This window comes from Pieris napi, chromosome 9 (assembly GCF_905475465.1).
Source record: "Pieris napi chromosome 9, ilPieNapi1.2, whole genome shotgun sequence".
In the NCBI taxonomy this organism is placed as follows: Eukaryota; Metazoa; Arthropoda; class Insecta; order Lepidoptera; family Pieridae; genus Pieris; species Pieris napi.
The window spans coordinates 2063535-2083288 of NC_062242.1; the positions used below are offsets into that span (position 1 = coordinate 2063535).

The following is a 19754-nucleotide window of genomic DNA, read 5'->3' on the forward strand; positions in this document are numbered from 1 at the left end:
TGATGGAAAAATAATTCAATGTACTCACATAACTCGTCGACTTCCCTGGTTTTCTTTGCGTTGTACTGAAGTTTGAGTACGCCCCGGCTGCTTCCAAATGTTCTTTGATATTTCGGTGAACGCTTAAGAGCGACAGCTAGAACGATCGCGCGCGGTGTCGAATCTAGACCCCGGAAATCTTCTTTATAACGATCGTTGTAGCCCCGAAAGTATCCTACCGACTGCGCCAATTACGATTTCGTCAGCCCGGACTCCCAAAAAAAACCAATAGTTACCTAGGTATTTATTATATTTAAACTTATAATTAAATTACAAAATTACATCCGTTATCGATGCTAGATATATACGGAGTGGCAAACATATTTTATTTTATTAAAATGTAAAACGCGGTAAATGCTGAATCAGCAAAGCAATTCCTTGAAGCCGGCACGTTGACCATACACGTGCCGCGATATCAGCGATCTTCTTTAGGGTACCGTATGTAATTGGCTTATACGATATGCATAAATATTTATTAGTAAGACCGTAAATGTATAGAAGACAAACTCCAACACACTGTCATGTTACGTCAGTTCGAAAATATTCTGACAAAAATATGGCCTGACTTGTAACGTAAATTAATGAAAACTAAAGTCTATTTAGCGAATATATTAAATATTTGCTTAATAAACTTTAATAGTATATGTAGTATATGTTGTATTGTAAATACTCTACATTTGTATGTATTTAAATATGTATATGTAAACGTGAAAAAAGAAGTCTGCTTGGGTAGGCCTTGTCCTACACGCCTGGACCAAATCCAGGAGGTACCTTAGTAGGTACTGCAAGGGACAAGTTAGAAGTTCCCATAACCGACGAGAATGCATGGTGAATGTTATGAGAGTGAATGAAGCGAGAGAGGAATGTCAGGAGGGCTCTGTCTATCCTTTCGGGTTAAAGGCGTGAACATATTATTGAGTTTAATTCTTAATTTATACAAGTTAAAAATCAAACAATACGGCAATTTAAAATTATCTCTAATACAAAAATCGTGAATCACAAGTGAATAATTTTTTTCATTAAAATTTTAATTCAAAATTGATGTGATATATATGAGCTAAGACTATGTTTCTAGATTTGATCGAGAAATGTTTATATCACTTTCCTTTGTGAATAGAAGAAGCTTGGAAGTTTTTGTCTCTGGCTGTATCTGTAACGAATTGCATAGATTATTTTAATTGTCAAGAAGTATTAGGAGCGCAAACCAAATGCAATCATCGCACACTTCAAAATGAGCTTTTTAGTTTTTCCCACACTCATAAATTGTAATTGTCTTGTTTCTGATAATGTCCAAAAAGATCGAATACACTTGTATTGAAGTGTCACTTAGATTTAAGAACTCTTAAATAAGCCAAGTTAGTTATGTATTTGTTAGCGTCGCAACCCCACTACCCCTAATTTTATGTAAGTTATAAGCTCAAATGTACAATGATCACGTGATTAACACGTCATTCATTCAAACGTCAGAATTGCTTTAACTTCTGGAGCTGCTAGGTGTTGTTTCGTCTTGAGAATTACCTGAGAGACAGATGTAACGGCGTGTCGCTTTCTAAATATGTGCCACCAATGTTCCAGGCCCACAGTAATGCAAGCGAGGCTGATTGCTACGAAGGTAACAATAAATACTCCTCCAATGTTCTGAATAGAAATTCCGTATGTCGAATCGTCCTCTATCTCACATTGAGCGGCTTCTGGATTATCATTCCACCATTTTTCTTTGAGTGCTTCTAGTATACGATCGTTACTTAGCTTTATTATGCTAAAAAAATGTTTTTTAAACAACGGGCAGGAGTCTCACTTTTAGACTAGTGTTTTCCAACCCATGCCCCACAGGGGGCAATTTGATTGTTAAGGGGTGCAAACGAAATCAGCTGGATATAACACAACGTAGAGACTTGAGACTGAAGCTAACCAAATTGGAGCCTAATTTAAAATCTCTGTGCAGCAAGCATCAAACCCAAGGATCTCACTTAATTAATATAGAAAAATCTTTATTTAAATTATTTGGAATTTGAATTTCAGTTTTTCATTATGTTTTGAAAATTTACTTATTGTTTCGATAACAATTTCCTTCTACACCTTTCATTTAAATTTCTTAAGTGGACACTTCAATTATTTTATATAAGTACTAGCTGACCGGGCAAACGTCGTTTTGCCATGTGTATCATTTATAATAAAACATTAGGGGTTTATCGTAGAAGGGTGAAAGTTAGGGGTTGTATGTATTTTTTAATGTTGTATCATAAAAAAATAGAAATTAAAAATTTTGTCTAAAAAATAAAAAATAAAAATTAGGGGTGGACTACCCCTAACATTTAGGGGGATGAAAAATAGATGTTGGCCGATTCTCGTAGATACCGGATAAGCACAAAAAATTTCATCAAAATCGGTCAAGCCGTTTCGGAGGCGTATGGCAACGAAAACTGTGACACGAGAATTTTATATATTAGATGTTGAACATTGCAAAACAAAAAATGGCACAAAAAAAGTTGGGAAACACTGCTTCAACAAGAATTAGTCCACAACATCTTAAGAATGACAGTATAATAAAAAATAGAATGTAAAGCTGTCATCCGAACTTCTATAAAATTAAACTTACACTCTGTCGAACTGATCTTTTAGTGGTGATCCATTTTGAACCGCGATGGCGTAAGGTTTTTTGGAAAATTCATTTCCAACCTTTTGTAAATCACAATTCGTCATGACAAGATATCTGTAAAAAAATAAAAAAATTACCGCAATCTAAGTATCTAATTTATATCGTAAACTTTTGTAAAATAAAAGGCATGCAGACCTGGAGACCCCAGATTTATTTTTAGGAAGAAATAGGATCCCACTGGCCCGAAGGACCTTAAGAACTCAGCTCGGGCTCTTCGGCGTAGCTCTGCCTAAAATCAAGGTGTTTCCCACGACTACCACAATGACGACTTCTTGAAGACGCGGACCACGGCTTGGGCCGAGGTCTAAATGTCATATATATGTTACAACTTACAGCTATCGGATACGCTTCGATAGGACGATTTAGGGTGATCATTACATTGATTGTAGCCGCAAGCTTTTATTTCAAAGGGACTCAGCCAATAGCAGAAACCACGATTGACAAGCAGTTTCAAGTGGAACGGGATGAACCACCAGAATAGATTCCAATCATATCCCAATAATTATTTATTATTGAAGTAAAACTTCTTTAGGCGCGACTAGGGAGAAACTCGGAATTTTTTTGTGACGGAAGTAACGCTTACTTGTGTAGTTAGTTAGGCTGTGTAGTTTCCGCTATTTAAAAATAATAATTCGGATTGGTCGTAAGTATATAATGTCAATTGTCATATACTCCACGCTTCTTGACTTATACGCCATCTAGTGGCAAATATGATTATTTATTTCCAAATTATCAAACGGATCAATTGTGAATAGCAAAGTGAATAAAAAAAATTCAACAGTTTTAAAAAAAATATTTTAAATTGCAAAGTTTTTTGAAAATCTCTAAATATACTTATTGATTTATTACTTTTAAAATAAGTAAATTAATAATAATTTTTCTGACGATTGCGACTTTCTATAATATTCAATAACAAGGTTATATTGACATGTGCTGGCAAATATCATAAAATTTATTCATCAGCAATTACTTCACTTCACAATTGAAGGTTCTCGACTTTTAAATAGTAATTATCATGAATTACCGATGATTCTAACTTGAGATTTTAATGTTAATTTTCGCTCTCAGGAATCTCAGCCGTTGGTTGATTTTCTAGAAGAAAAATTTGATCTATCTACGAATACTTACTTCTCGACTTCATTCAACAACGCGTTTCAGTACAACGATAGATGGTTGTTTTTCAAGAAAAGTAGCAAATTTAGAGAGTAAAATTTAAGTTTCACATTATAGTTACCACAAACCCAAAATTTCATACGTAAGAGATTATGATGACATTCAATTACCTGTTTCGAATGAATAATATTAATCTTTGTAAAGCCCATGAATAATAAATATAATTAAATTATAATATGATATTTATTATTTAAGTTAATATTTAATCATTTCAGTGATATATGCCGTCAACGCCAAAGAAGTTTTACTTCAATCGCGCGTAAAGGTTACACGCACACACTTTTTTAATAATGGCTGATTGAATTCATTAATTAAGTACCGTTAATACGTCAAATGGAAGAGTCTATCTGACCACACAGGGAATCCTAGTGTGGGGACTTTCTTTTTACCTAATCAGCATTTTTTATTCACCTAACATCAGAGGCATCAGCGATCCACGCGAAGCCTTCCCGTGAACTCTTAGAAGCTTCAACTCTAGCAATAGCTTCTTCCTCTGTCTTCGGCATCCCGGCTTCCGTCATCGCCTCCCACATTTTCGTATATTTAGTACTAACCGGGTATTCCGAAACATCAAGCTGAGCTCGCTCCACGTCACTTAGGCTATCGTTAAGACTCATTTCTTCCCATATCCTGGTATAAAATAATGACAATCAAAAATTTACTTCACAAATGCTATTTCTTGTTCTTTGTTGAAGAAGTATGTGAAATCCTTAAACATAAACCTGAACATCAATACAACATCGATTACTAACAAATCATTTAAAATAATAATAATCATAAAAGAAAAATCAAGCCACTTTGAAGATTTTTGTTTATAATTTTAAAAAAATGTGTCTGCTTATGTACACTTTAGAAGTTATACTTTGGCGTAACAAGATAAAAATCTTTTCAAAAATTTTATCTTTCGCCTTATTATGATTAAATAATTGCATACCCTCATACTTTAGGGACTTCTCAAATAATTTGTGGCTTCGGCAAGATAAGCAAACTCGCTCGTATTGCGTGTAGTGAAGAGAGTTATTTATTTATTTTAAATTAAGATACAGGTGCTATAAATATATAGTTGTTTAATCGTCATAATTTGGGTTTCTTGGTAGATTTTATTAGTCTGTGTTAGAAAATTGTATCTAAATAGTGCTTTTATTAATTAATTTTGTAGTATTTGCATGCCTGCTGTACCTGTGCTGAAATGTGTCTTGACTAAATAATTATAAATCAAATGACGTACAGATTGCATGCGTGTGATTGATAACAATATGTTTTGTGTTTCACACTTACTCATAAAACTTGGACTCAATATCTGCCATTCTTTTAAAGTAGAACATGGTAGAAGATGGATTGACGGGTCCATACTTGATCTTGTACTGTTTGGAAAGATCATCCAAGGACTCTATTGGAGAGTCCATACGCGAGACAGACAGAAATGCAGCCAAATTCGCGGAATATGATGATACTATGGTGAAGCTGAAACATTTATATAAGGCTTGTTTACACTCAATTATTAGGGCAATATTATCAAAGTCTATTATGACACTATCCTTACAATATGATAATGTGGGGTGCCTTTCTCGAACCTAATTTCGCTGTTTTGCTGATGATTTTTCTTTTTTTCTGCTGTAAGTGCCAACAAATTTATATAATTTTATTTTATTTTATTGTGCGATAGTGTCGGAGACAGCATTCAGTCGGCGCAACGTCTTTGATAACGGGAATCTGTGCAACAGACTGGTTCTGACCCTTGGTTTCGCAAACCACCTTGACTTTAGCCGTCGCACATATCCCATAGGTACAAAGGAACCTAGTTCTTGGAGAACACTTGGGTTGCTCCATAGCAAGACTTTATCAATATTGTATTAATTGTATTATTACCCAAAAAGCCACCAAGTAGCAGCTAATAGCCGTCCGGAGAGGTTCTTTGGGGTCACCCCTCCACCCTGATGCGTTAATGACGTCATACAAAACCGTAAGCACTCCATCAGCGTGAACTCGAGTTTCTCGTCATCATCTTTATACACTTCTCGGTTATTCCGGTAACTGTATGGGCTCCATTTTTCAAATACCCACATCAAGACACTGAAATTCTCCGTATAAAAATCGTTTGTACTGATATCATAGTTCTTTACAACGTTAGGAACATAGAATTTTTTTAGGAACACCAAATTTAAACAATTAAAATCTTTCAAATACATTGTTCATTCCGTATAAAATAAATAAATCAGTGGCGCTACAACCTTTTTAGGTCGAGGCTCAGATTTCTGTGTCTGTTTCATGATCATTTGTCAATCTAATAGGCAAGGAGGTGATCAGCCTCCTGTGCCTGACACACGCTGTCGACTTTATGGGTCTAAGTTCGTTTACTCGCGATGTTTTCCTTCATCGTTCGAGCGAATATTAAATTAAACAATGCACATAGAACATTGGTTCACAGCCGGGAACCGAACCTACGACCTCAGGGATAAACACGATTCGCACGCTGAAGCCACTAGGCCAACCCAGCTCCTGTTCAGCTTTTATACATTTAAAGAAGCCGGAGCTATCGTAAATGAAAAACCAATATCTAGGGTCTATACGAAAAAACAAATTCCCGTTGTTGTATTTGTAATTAAAGAACGTCGCGAGCAATGTTTAGTTGAAAGCAATCCATAATTTGTTAGGATATAAATAATAATGATGGCAGTGCATTATTTACATGACAGTGATGATAACGAACGAACTTACAATATGAAGATACATGATTACCTTTGACATATTAGACTACGAAATTATGAATAATTAGGACCTTGACCGACGGAAAAGCTTACAAAAAGTAACGCAAACTTAGTTACCACAACATTGTAAATTGTAACTGTAGTAAGAATGATTATTATTAAAGCTGTTATAACTCTTAGCTACACTCTAAAATACGTGTGCACACACAACCATTTTCACACTCACACATTCACATACTTAATGTTTTTTAATACTTGTGTTTGATTAGTTGTAACACTAAACCTACTTTTTCTCAAAAAACTGTTTTAAACATGTACCGTGTACCACTAATTGTTATCCCACAACATAGGGACTTCTTAGTGTGGGAACTAGCGATAGATGAATTTTGTCACGACCTATTTTTATGAATAAACTAGCTGACCCGGCTAACTTCGTTCCGCCTTAATAATAATATCGTTGTTATTTTAGTTCAACTTATTTTAGGATTTCATTATGGTGATAACTTTTTTTGCAAATAGAGAAATGTTTTATTGCTTGCCATTGCAAAAGAAGAATGGCAGTATTACACATTAGGCCTCTTCTCTCTATCGCCAATATTGCGATACTGCATGTTAAAGCACTTTCTGATTTACAACACTTTTTGATGAGGTAACACATGTTTTCGATCAAGATCAAAGCCTGGTTATGCATCTCCTCATTTACTTCAAGTTCGGAATTTCTAGAAGTGACACGAGTTCGACGTAAAATGATGCGTAGTTTTGTCAACAAATGTCACCACATGCCGTGTGCAATGTGCATTCGTAAAATTAATTTATTTATTTTTTGTTATTCGATAACTTATCCGATATTTTATTACTTATTCTGCTATTCGGAGTGGAGAAAAATCCATCAAAAAATACATAACTAACATCGGTCCAGCCGATCTCGAGTTATAAGTGTTGTTACAAACACGACTTTCTTTTATATATATAGATTTATTACAATTTTTTTTTTAATTTTTGAACTGTTCACCTATCTATTTATAATCAAGTTTAAAGAAGTTTATTTATTTATTATAAATGTTACAAGCTATCTTTTCTAAAATACATGACAGTTATGGTCAATGTTAAAAAATTAAAAATATATAACACTTACAATTTTAGACTTTACTAGTACTTTTCTGCTTAACAATGCCGGTTTACGATTAGGTATCTGATAGATAACAATGTTTTTTTTTTAAATTTATCAGCCTAAACCGAGTATATTAAGCTCTGGATAAGTAGTGTTTATTCTGTTATATTCGCGAAGAATTCGAATGATGATGGTAGAACAATGCAGACATAGACATAGACATAAACATAACATCTAACAAAACACACACACACAGAAACACACAAAATAACAATATTCAAAAAATTAAAAAAAATTAAGAAAAATAATATATTTTTTTCTTTTAAAGTACAAGGTACGTTTTAATTGTGTAATGCGTGTGAACCGTGGTTGTAATTACCCCTGGCTCAGCATTATGCTGAGGAGCAGACTGTTCCACAGCGTTGGTCATTCTGCAAGAAACTACAGCAGCTAGGTTGCGCCTCAGTCGTAAAAAAATATGTACGTTAATAAAACATCAAAATTTACATCCGCCTGTTCATTACGGGCGTGGTATATGTATGTAAAACGACTTACTATATATGTACGTTTATAAAGCCTTACCTTACAAAGAAGTAAAGCGTGAGTATAGAGATCCAGACGTCATTTTCTAGAACCGTTAAAAATTTGAACAGTGATGTTGACTTTCGCGGTACCTTCATCAAAATAGTGATTCCGACCAAATCGTAATATGGGACTGTAAAGTCCACCACTTCCTCCCTCTCAGCCATCACAGCCATCGCGGCCAGGCCTATATCTGCCCTTTCCTCTATCAATTCCTTTATAATTCCATTCCAATTCCCATGCTTATTAATATATCCGAACTCACCGTCTGGTGAAACACTAATTTCGTAATCGAATTTAAGGATCTGACTTATTTCGTCTATCATATCGATACAATAGCCTTTAAAGCCTTTAGGTGCTTTCTCGTCTTTTATTACAAATGGCGTTTGCTGAAAAAAAAACAATCAGTGGATGTTTCATGATCATTTATCAATCTATAGGCAAGGAGGAGATCAGCCTCCTTTGTCACACGCCGTCGACTTTGTGGGTTTCCTCACGATGTTTTCCTTCACCGTTCGTGCGAATGTTAATCACCTCGTTGAGAGTCGCACGCTGAAGCCACTAGGCCAACACTGCTGAAAATAGGGTTATATAATGATTACTACTTCAATAGAAGTTTGAAATATCATGGGATTAAACTTATACTCTACGGAGTTAACTTCATCGATGCCAGTAGCGAATAATTCATTAAATCCCGCAATAAGATCAATATACAGAAACGCTGTTAAATTTTTAATTTTTGTCAGTGTTTTTCCCGTTTTCACGTATAACTTACCAAGGCAGTAACAATTTTATAAACCAGTGGAGCGGAATAGTTGGTCATATCTACATTTGTTAGATTTAAGGCATTTGAGAAACCAGATTTCCACTTTCCTAGCGACTTGGTACCAATTAATACACCATCCTGAATCGTCACGGCCGATAAATTCGTTGTGAACTCCACGTAACTTCTTCCGTTCATTGAACCCCTTTTTGGAATAAAAATTGGTGCATACGATGAAGTTTCTTTGATCTGTAAAATATTAGTCAAAATAAATTGCTACGACATTCATGAACAAATCAGATTAATCATTAATTATCCATAATTAACAGAATAGAAAGTTTGAGAATTCGTGCAGCGGAACGAAAATACCATTTACTGCAAAAAGAACCAATACGTCAATTCTAAACCAACTAAAGATCACCACAACTGTCTATCATTTACATATGCTTAGCTACTTTTAGTAGGAGAGGTGGCACCAATTTTTGGGCAGGTATTTGAGGCAAGCTGAAAACTTGTCACATACCTCTCCTATTATATTCCAACACGGAATTGCAGACCTGGCTGGTGAGTAGCGGGGCTAAATCAACCCCTACATTTTTGAAAATATTAATTTTTTTTTCCCAAAAATATATTTGAGGCAATACGCAATTTATATATGTTGCAGTGTAATACTTAATAAATACGAAAAAAAATAAGCCAGACAATTTAATCGGGGCTTTAACATTACCAGACGCGTGCAAATATTTTTTCAAAAAATTATAAAAAATGTTTTTGAGGCAGCTTGAAATTTTAATGGAGTGTTATTTATAACTATAAAATAAAATTCCCAAAAAGACAGATCATTTCGGTAGGGCTTTCTACCTGCCAGGCGATCAAACAAATAATGGATGGGTACGGGCCTGTACTACTATAGACAAGCTGTAGTGTGAGAGAGAGCGCATATCGACAGCTGTCTTCGTTCTGGCTTGCCGCGTTACTATAGGCTCTAGTGAGGCCACGTGACTTACAATAACCCATGAGGTTTTTAGTTAGAATTGCGGAGTCGTTACTTTCAGTCGTATTATTCTACTAATGGTATTATTACACTATTTAAAACTCAAATAATTAGAAAATGTCTAGTGAAAAGTTAGTTTGTGTTATTTGTAAAAAAAATGATGCTAAAGTGATTGCTTTTGTGGAGAAAACTCTAAAAAAAAGTCAGGAGGTGTTAAATATCCGTAAACATCATAGGTTAAAATATAATCATATTGTTTTGCCAGTGATTCCTAACCTTTCAGATGGTTATCACACAAGTTGTTATAAGAATTTTATAGCTTTGATGAAAAAATATAGTGAAAATACTGTGATTGAATCCAATATTTATACTCTTACAAAAGGTATTGTATTAATTTAATTATTTTTCAAGCATTACATACTGATAAATAAAATTAAGCATTTACAGCTTTTCTTTCTTTTTTTTCTTTCTTCTGAATTAAAACAACATCTTTTAAGAACGCAATATATAACAAGCATTTGGAGAAATGCATATTTAAGATTCCCCAGTTCTTTGACACCTAATAGAAACGGATGGACACTTAATGAGGATACGCTAGATTTTCACTGGTTTGACGGAGAGTGTATGCCGCAATTAGTATTCGACGCTGTTGTTCACGAGGAAAATAAAAATAACGATGATGAAAATCATACTACAGGTGAGAATAAATGGTTTAAATTTTAATAACTGCTGCATTCAAATTTCTGTGATTAATTAAAAAAATAAATATCTATTTCTTTTCGCAGATGATGAAGAGGTTGCCGAATCTGATACAGATGAATCCGAAGATTCAAGTAGTTCCGATGAAGATTCTGATCCACAGACGAAAAATGATAATTTATCTGACGTGAAACGAATTTAATTTATTTCAAATTTTTTTATACTTAAATAATTGAAACACTGAAGAAATATTATATTTTTATAAATCTAGTTTTGTGATTTTGTATGTTAATCATTGGTTTTTTTTATACGTAACCCTTATTAATTTTAAGATGAAAAAGGTTTTAAATTTCCGTATAAATTTTGACTTGCAATAATGTCAGAGAAACAATTTTTAGTTTTGAATGTATGGGCAACAGTATAAATTCTGTACTGAAATTTTATTTTTAATTCTCTTCAAAAAATAAATATTTTTACGGAAATATCAAATATTTAACAATTCATTACGTTTAAATTCGCATTAAAATTGGCAAAATGGCTAATTTTTTAAGATAAAAAAGAAATCACAAAAATATCTCCCTTTAACGTCCATAAATCAATACAATCACTTTAATGCAAAATGTATTTAGTACAAATTCAGAAAATTTTATATTTTTTTACTCCGAAATTCTAACTAGAAACCTCATGGGTTATTGTAAGTCACGTGGCCTCGCTAGAGCCAATAGTAACGCGGCAAGCAAGAACGAAGACAGCTGTCGATATGCGCTCTCTCTCACACTACAGCTTGTCTATAGTAGTACAGGCCCGTACCCATCCATTATTTGTTTGATCGCCTGGCAGGTAGAAAGCCCTACCGAAATGATCTGTCTTTTTGGGAATTTTATTTTATAGTTATAAATAACACTCCATTAAAATTTCAAGCTGCCTCAAAAACATTTTTTATAATTTTTTTAAAAAATATTTGCACGCGTCTGGTAATGTTAAAGCCCCGATTAAATTGTCTGGCTTATTTTTTTTCGTATTTATTAAGTATTACACTGCAACATATATAAATTGCGTATTGTCTCAAATATATTTTTGGGAAAAAAAAATTAATATTTTCAAAAATGTAGGGGTTGATTTAGCCCCGCTACTCACCAGCCAGGTCTGCAATTCCGTGTTGGAATATAATAGGAGAGGCATGTGACAAGTTTTCAGCTTGCCTCAAATACCTGCCCAAAAATTGGTGCCAGCTCTCGGACCATTTGGCCATATTGCCAGGAGAGAACCGAATTGTCTCGACAAGCTGGTAATGGTATGGAGGAGTGATGGCCGAAGAAATCAGAGTCGATAACCTACCCGTTGGACTGATCAAGTAAAGACAATTTTGGGACTCAACATCCCTAATCCACTGAGAGAAGAGGATGAGGTGTGGAAACAGCAAGTCGACGTATTGGTTAGGGCTTTTCAAGACAGACACAATCTTCAGTAGGTAATGAAGACTATGAAGAAGAGAGAACAGGGTAGAGTAGCATTTAAAACATACTTCTTTGAACGCAGTTTTTAAGTCTATCATCCTCGTGGGAGTGTTTTTACCATCAAAGTCATCACAACCGATGTATTTCATGCTCTTCGGCCACATGCCAGAGTCAAGTAGTGATCTGGAATTTTATAAAATGCAAATACATCGATATGAAGTTAAATGTGAAAATTTAAATGCGTTATAAAATTTTATTAAACTTATGCAATATGAAAAATTTAGAACTAAAGTAATAATGGCCTATGCGCAAGGACACGCTACAAAATAGAAATTAACCGCCTTGCCGATTATTAAGTATTTTACAGAAATAGCCTTTATTATTATTATTGAAGTGAAACTTCTTTAAGCGTATGGTGGTTATTTTTTACGAAAACTTCACGAAGATGTGGAGCGTTTTTGTCGAAAAAAAAGGAAGATAGTGGGAAGGATGAAGTTCCTTATAGAAATTCTATTTTAAAATTAAAATTTCGTAAAGAGAATTTATGAAATATTAGTATGATATATGTTATGCAAAATAATTTATTGAAATCCCAAATGACGAATTGTAAATTAAATGCCACGTGTTTTTATTATCTAAGAAATAAATTTAAAAAAAATATTATTTGTATTAATTTTTGACACTTTTTAATGACAATTAAATTCCTAACATACATATCTTCCTTTTTCCCTCCAAGTCTCGGAAATCTAAACTTTTAGATTTACATAAGTATGAACAAGACTTAAAAATTAGTTTGCCGAAGAAGTTTCACTCCTGACATGTGTACTTTGTACGTAAGCACTTTTTTATTATAGTAATAAAGGTCCTTACTTGATAGCCAAAAATGTTCATAGTGACAAATCAAAATAGAATGCAGATATAATCTCTGGCTCTCCATTCATGTTGTAGGTTGTTTTTAATTGTTCTAATCGATCCTTACTGCTAGTATCTGGAGTGGGTTGCATTAAAACAATAGTAGCATTGCATTGACAACTTATATCTCCCTTGTCCAGAGTTAGTGCAAACCAAGCAGTTTTTCTACCAAAATACTCCTTTTCATTGGCAGCATTTAGTACGTTGTGTATAGTTCGCAAGCTACCGATAACAAAAAAGTTAGTAATTCCAAGCTCTCGTAAAGTTTGAAGTTGTGTTTTAATATCCTCTACACTGAGTCTTTTCACGGGTGTTATCAGGTGTCGTGTTGGCATATTAAGTAAAAGAGATTTGTATTTGTGATCCATCACTGCAAAGAATGCATATTAAATCATTTATTCATAAGTTTATACTGTTTTATAAGGTCTATGCTACCAACCAAAATAATCATCGAAAAGAACAGCGGCGTTTGTTATATCTTGATTTATAATAATAGCACGTATCAACTCTGGTAGCAGATCCGCCGGTGGCATTACTTGGAGCAAGTAACGTTCTTGATTGAAATTTAAACCTTGCCAATGACGCAGATCACCTTCTTGGCCAAAAGACCCAGAAATAGTGGGCAAACCTAGCGCTGAAGTAAATGATTTAATAGTCTCTGACCCGACTCCAGTCGTTGTGAAATCAAGTACGACGTGTGGTGGCTTCTTTCCTGACACCATGTCTGTATATTTTCTACAAACTGAAACATCAGATATAATTAAATTAACCTGAAAATAGTTACGCTTATTTGACCTTGCTAAAGCGATAAACGTGTTTCCTGTAAAATGGTTATTTTAAATATCAATGTCTGCCGCGACAGCAAAGCGTAGCAAACGTGCGAGTATAATAAACTCGGAAATAAATTAACACGTCGCTTCAAATGCTTACCATTTTCTAAAAACGCCTTAGCATCAGTCCGGTTACCGACGACAATAATAGGATCGACGGCAAGTCCCAAACTAGGATTTTTCCTAACATACTCCTTAGCTACTTCAAAAGATTTCTCGGCCAAAGCATTATTTTCTTCGTTAATTAATACTGAAATTTAAGCAGTTAGATCACGTATGCGCAACCATGTAAAACGATTTGAATTAAGTACCGTTACTTACAAACGTTGATATTCTGAGTTGTTTGTGAAAACGAATAATGAAATTTGGTTTGGATAAATGTTAATAACAGTAGCATGTTTGGATTTCGAGTTTCCCACGTGATTTTCAGAAGAATACTGACAGACTATTATACCACTAATTGGGTATACGCACGGTTGTAATTTGCCCATCGTAATTAGTTACTTTAATAGCACACTAGTGTGTAACGGTACGATTATTAAAAACATTTTTTGGACTCGAATTTACCATATTATATTTGAACCATTACGACAAGCTTTTGATAGCTTCCTCAAGAATTTAGTGTTAATATTTTATGTTTATATTAATTATCACCACGATGATAATTTAAAATATTACGACCACGTAGCTCTTAAAATTGACTGATAGTGCACACAAAGGAACATAACACATATAGTTTTCTGTGTCGGTTTCCAAGCGGACATCCCCTTCCCGAAACAATCATATGGGAATCTAAACCAAAGATTCTCTTTAAGTGGAATACATACTCAAACGAGGGCGATTTTGAAAAGATGTTCAAGATGTTCCAAGTACTTCTTGCCTATAAAGAACAAACAAATAGATAGGTACAAAATTCTAAGGCCAAGAACAATCCCTCCTATTACACGGTAGATTGGTTTCGTGTTATTGGAAACGCGTTGTAGGAGGATATAACGCGTTATGTACAAATTATTCACGTTTAACTTTTCTCCTTAAAGGGTAATTCGAATATTAAGAAAAAAAAATCATGTGTCCAATTCACACGTGGTAGAAATGAAACCTTCAAAAACAAAGTTTTTATAATTAAAATATGTAAATTAGACTTTTTCTCTATCTAAATGTAGGATCTTTTCTTTAAAAAAATATATATTTTAATGTTAAATTTTTATTTATAACTTTAATTTGGTAAAAACTAAAATAATAAAAGTGTAGGTGATTGATTAACGTGTCGTATTGAAACAGTGATGTGTTCAGACAAGAACATATCAGAATAGTTACGGTCGTGTGTTCTGAAAAGAACAGTTTCATCGTGTCGTAAGACACGGTAATTTGCCCTGACAAGGGCAGTTGTCAAACGTTTTCGTCGTGAAACAAGAATAATATGTCCTGAAAAGGACAGTTGTTAGACGTTTAGTCGAGATACGATAATTTGTCCTGAAAAGGACAGTTTTCAGCGTTATCGTATTGCTACGATACCGAAGTGTTCTGAGAAGAACACGTTCGTACGCTTCGACGGCTGCGTGCAGAAAAAGGCCAACTTTTTGCCGCGCCGCAGTTTTATCGCCTACTCTGGTACCTGCGCAACCAATCAACGCTCCGCATCTTGGCACCACATGTCAATATTAGTTGTAAGTGTAGGATAATTTTTAAGTATAATTGTACACAGTTTTGTAAATAAAATCATTCATCATTCACTATTCCATCTTCACCTCTTCTCTACAAGTAATTAGGGAGTTTTATTTTAACATCGACCAAGTAATTCTGAACGAGTCAACCTCAAGCAACATCCCTAAAGTGGTGACCCCGAGAAGAAACACCGACGACCCCGTGAAGAACAAACCCGAGAAGAACAACCCCGTGAAGAACAACCCCGAGAAGAACAACCCCGAGAAGAACAACAAGAAAATTGAAGATGTCGACAACAGAAAATTCCGGTGCAGAGCGTCAAACTTCATCAACACCGTCGAGCCAAGAAGTCTCCGGTATTTCACTGTCGCTCCGCGTGCCACCACCGCATCCGCAACAATCTACCATCGACACACTCATCGGTGAAATAAGAAGATTGTCTTCGGAAGTTGCTGAGCTACGAGCACAACCTTGCGACAACTACCGCAACCGTCGCCCTCGCCACCGTTTCCTATCACGCTCGCGGAACGCATCTACACATCACAAGGAAAACCGACGACAGTCGCAGATGGAAGACCGAAGCCGAAAAAAATCTCCGATGCCGTACTGCTACTACCATCAACGCTACGGTATGGACGCGAAGAAATGCGCACCACCATGCAGTGTCAAGCCCATTAACCAGTCGGAAAACTAAAAGTAACGCTGGCCGCGGCGGGAACTGGCGTTACCGAATCATCACACCGCCTTTTCGTTACCGACAGGGTAACAAAACTTACCTTTTTGGTCGACACAGGAGCCAATATCTCCGTGCTACCAAAGAAAAAAGGCTCACGCGAAAAACCACTGCCGTTTCAACTGTACGCCGCTAACAACACTGTAATTCCAACATACGGAGAGAAGTCACTCACACTCGATCTTAACCTCCGAAGACCATACACATGGAAATTCGTCGTAGCAGATGTGTCCAAGCCAATCCTGGGAGCAGATTTCTTACAGTACCACCACCTCATTGTCGACGTAAAAAACCGACGATTGATCGACGGGAAAACACAGCTGGTAACTAACGCTCAACTCAGTACTGCGGGCATACCTACAGTTCGCAGTATAGACATTGGGCAAAATTACCACAGCATACTGGCAGATTTCCCAGGCACAACTAGACTCACTTCAATGAAGCTAAGTCCTAAACATTCCGTCGAACACTTCATTGAAACAAACGGACCGCCTCTTCACTGCAGGCCACGCCCCATTGCGCCGCATCGCTACGAAATGGTCAGAAAGGAATTTCAGAACATGATAAATCAAGGGTTATGCAGACCAAGCAAAAGCCCTTGGGCATCACCTCTTCACGTCGTGCCGAAGAAGAGTGGAGAGTTACGCGTGTGTGGCGATTACCGAAGGCTCAACGCTATAACCAAGCCCGATCGGTATCCCATACCACGCATACGTGATTTCACATACCAACTCGCAGGGAAGAAAATTTTCTCCACACTCGACCTCAACCGCGCCTACCAACAACTGCCAGTCAGCGAGCAAGATGTGGAGAAAACCGCCATCATAACACCATTCGGCCTTTTCGAGTTCCCGCGCATGTGTCCCGGTCTAAAGAACGCCGGCCAGACATTCCAACGTTTTATTCACGAAGTACTGCGCGAACTCGACTTCGTATTTCCTTTCGTTGATGATCTACTGATAGCGTCAATTGACGAGGAACAGCACCGAAAACACCTACGCACCGTATTACAGCGACTAGAAGAATACGGTATTACCATCAACCCATCAAAATGTGTTTTCGGCCAGCCAACTGTCAAATTCCTCGGCCACCAAGTCACGGCGGAAGGAATACAGCCACCCCAAGAGAAGGTACAGGCTATCACAGACTTTCCAAAGCCACAAACCGTAGAAGAGCTGCGACGTTTTCTCGGTATGATAAATTTTTACCGCGAAAATATCAAAGACGCCGCCACCATACAAGCGCCGCTAAATACCTATCTGCACAACATCAAGAAGCGTGACAAAACTAAGATCGAATGGACCGCTGAATCATCGCAAGCTTACGAGGCATGTAAAGAGAGCATAAAAAACGCCGCTTTACTCGCTCATCCGTCTCACCATGCGACGCTTGCGATATTCAGCGACGCGAGCGACAAAACAGCTGGTGCCGCACTAAATCAATTTGTGAACAACACATGGCAACCACTCGGCTATTTTTCGAAGAAATTCAGCGACGCACAGACTCGCTACAGTACATATGATCGAGAGCTACTCGCCATCTATATGGCTGTCAAACACTTCCGAAAAATGTTCGAGGGACGAGAAATCATAATATTCACGGACCACAAGCCGCTAACTTTCGCTTATACAAAATCAAATTCAAACAGCGAATCACCGAGACGCACCCGACAACTACTTTATATTAGCGAATTTACCACTGATATACGACACGTCAGTGGGTCTCAAAATGCAGCCGCAGACGCATTATCACGCATTGACGCAATCACGTGTCCATCGCCGATTGACTACAATCAACTTGCAAAAGCTCAAGAGCGCGATAGCGATACAATTCAAGAACTCGGTTTACAGAACAACTTATCTTTTAAGGAAGTAAACCTGCCCGCGTCAAACATTAAATTACTCTGCGAAACTTCAACCTCATACATACGTCCGTACCTACCTAAAGAATACCGACGTACCGCATTCGACGCAGTACATAACGTTAGCCACCCTGGAATAAAGACCACGAGGAAATTAATTACGCAACGCTACTTTTGGCCCTCAATGAACGCAGATGTCGGCAAGTGGGCAAAAGTATGCCTACAGTGTCAGCGCGCCAAAATACAACGCCACACAACAAGTCCATTATCAATTTTTTCACCAACCGAACGATTCGAACACGTGCACATCGATATCGTTGGTCCGCTACCTACCGCGGCCACCGGTCATCGATACCTCGTGACAATGATCGACAGAGCGACGAGATGGCCCGAAGCATACCCATTATGCGAAATAACAGCTGAAGACGTCGCCAAAGCATTATACGAAGGTTGGATTTCCCGTTTCGGTTGCCCTGCTACAATAACAACGGACCAAGGACGCCAATTCGAAAGCAGAGTATTTGCATCTCTTTCTCGCTTACTCGGCATTGAAAAAACGCGTACAACATCATACCACGCACAATGTAACGGTATCATCGAACGATGGCACCGTGTCCTTAAGGCCGCATTGAAGGCAAGACTACAGACCGCAAGAAGCTGGATTAACGAGCTACCAACCGTCCTACTCGGATTACGCGCCGCTATGCGAAGTGACACCGGCGTAAGTGCCGCTCAACTTACCTACGGATGCAACATACGCTTACCCGGTGATTTTTTATCAACAACCCGCGATAACGTCATTATGGACTCTGCCTACATCGATCAGCTGCGCGACGCAATACGTAACTTGCAACCAACGCCTAACCAACCACATAGCAACACAAAACCTATATTCATACACCGCGACCTGCAAACATGTGAATACGTATTCGTACGCATAGACGCCGTAAAGAAGCCATTACAAGCACCCTACGACGGACCCTATCGCGTGTTGAAACGAGACAGCAAGATATTCACGCTGCAGTTACCTAACCGTGAAACAAAGATCTCTATTGATAGACTCAAACCCGCCTACACAATCGCCGAGCCAGATGTGCCCACTGATACAATACCGAGTACCTGCAACAAGCAAATCACATCAAGTGCGAGCGAACTAGATAAACCATCAAATAGCCTGAAACATCAAAACGATAACAACCTGAAACATCAAAACGACAACAACCTGAAACATCAAAATGACAACGACCTGAAACAACAAGACATTGGGAACAACTCAATACCTACAAGGACAACTCGCCGAGGCCGCGTTATACGCCTGCCGGTACGCTTCGCTAGAGGGGGAATCCTGTAGGTGATTGATTAACGTGTCGTATTGAAACAGTGATGTGTTCAGACAAGAACATATCAGAATAGTTACGGTCGTGTGTTCTGAAAAGAACAGTTTCATCGTGTCGTAAGACACGGTAATTTGCCCTGACAAGGGCAGTTGTCAAACGTTTTCGTCGTGAAACAAGAATAATATGTCCTGAAAAGGACAGTTGTTAGACGTTTAGTCGAGATACGATAAT

General features: G+C 36.9%; 1 protein-coding gene and 1 long non-coding RNA gene across 3 annotated transcripts; one reads left to right on the forward strand and one right to left on the reverse strand.

The window, feature by feature from the left end:
* Positions 1-1024: 1024 nt before the first annotated feature.
* LOC125052575 (ionotropic receptor 25a-like) lies at positions 1025-14207 on the reverse strand. Its single transcript, XM_047653500.1, is given in 10 exon segments — positions 1025-1189; positions 1558-1798; positions 2639-2752; positions 4283-4501; positions 5150-5335; positions 5741-5944; positions 8273-8661; positions 12254-12368; positions 13056-13839; positions 14028-14207. Coding segments are annotated over 9 exon segments (2319 nt in total). The 5' UTR covers positions 13820-13839; positions 14028-14207; the 3' UTR covers positions 1025-1102.
* LOC125052380 lies at positions 9500-10995 on the forward strand. Of its 2 annotated transcripts, none has more exons than XR_007117442.1 (3): positions 9500-9599; positions 10578-10726; positions 10815-10995. It is a non-coding gene; the product is annotated as an uncharacterized LOC125052380 (long non-coding RNA). The 2 variants fall into 2 exon arrangements; XR_007117441.1 differs by lacking the exon at positions 9500-9599 and adding an exon at positions 10079-10411.
* Positions 14208-19754: the final 5547 nt, after the last annotated feature.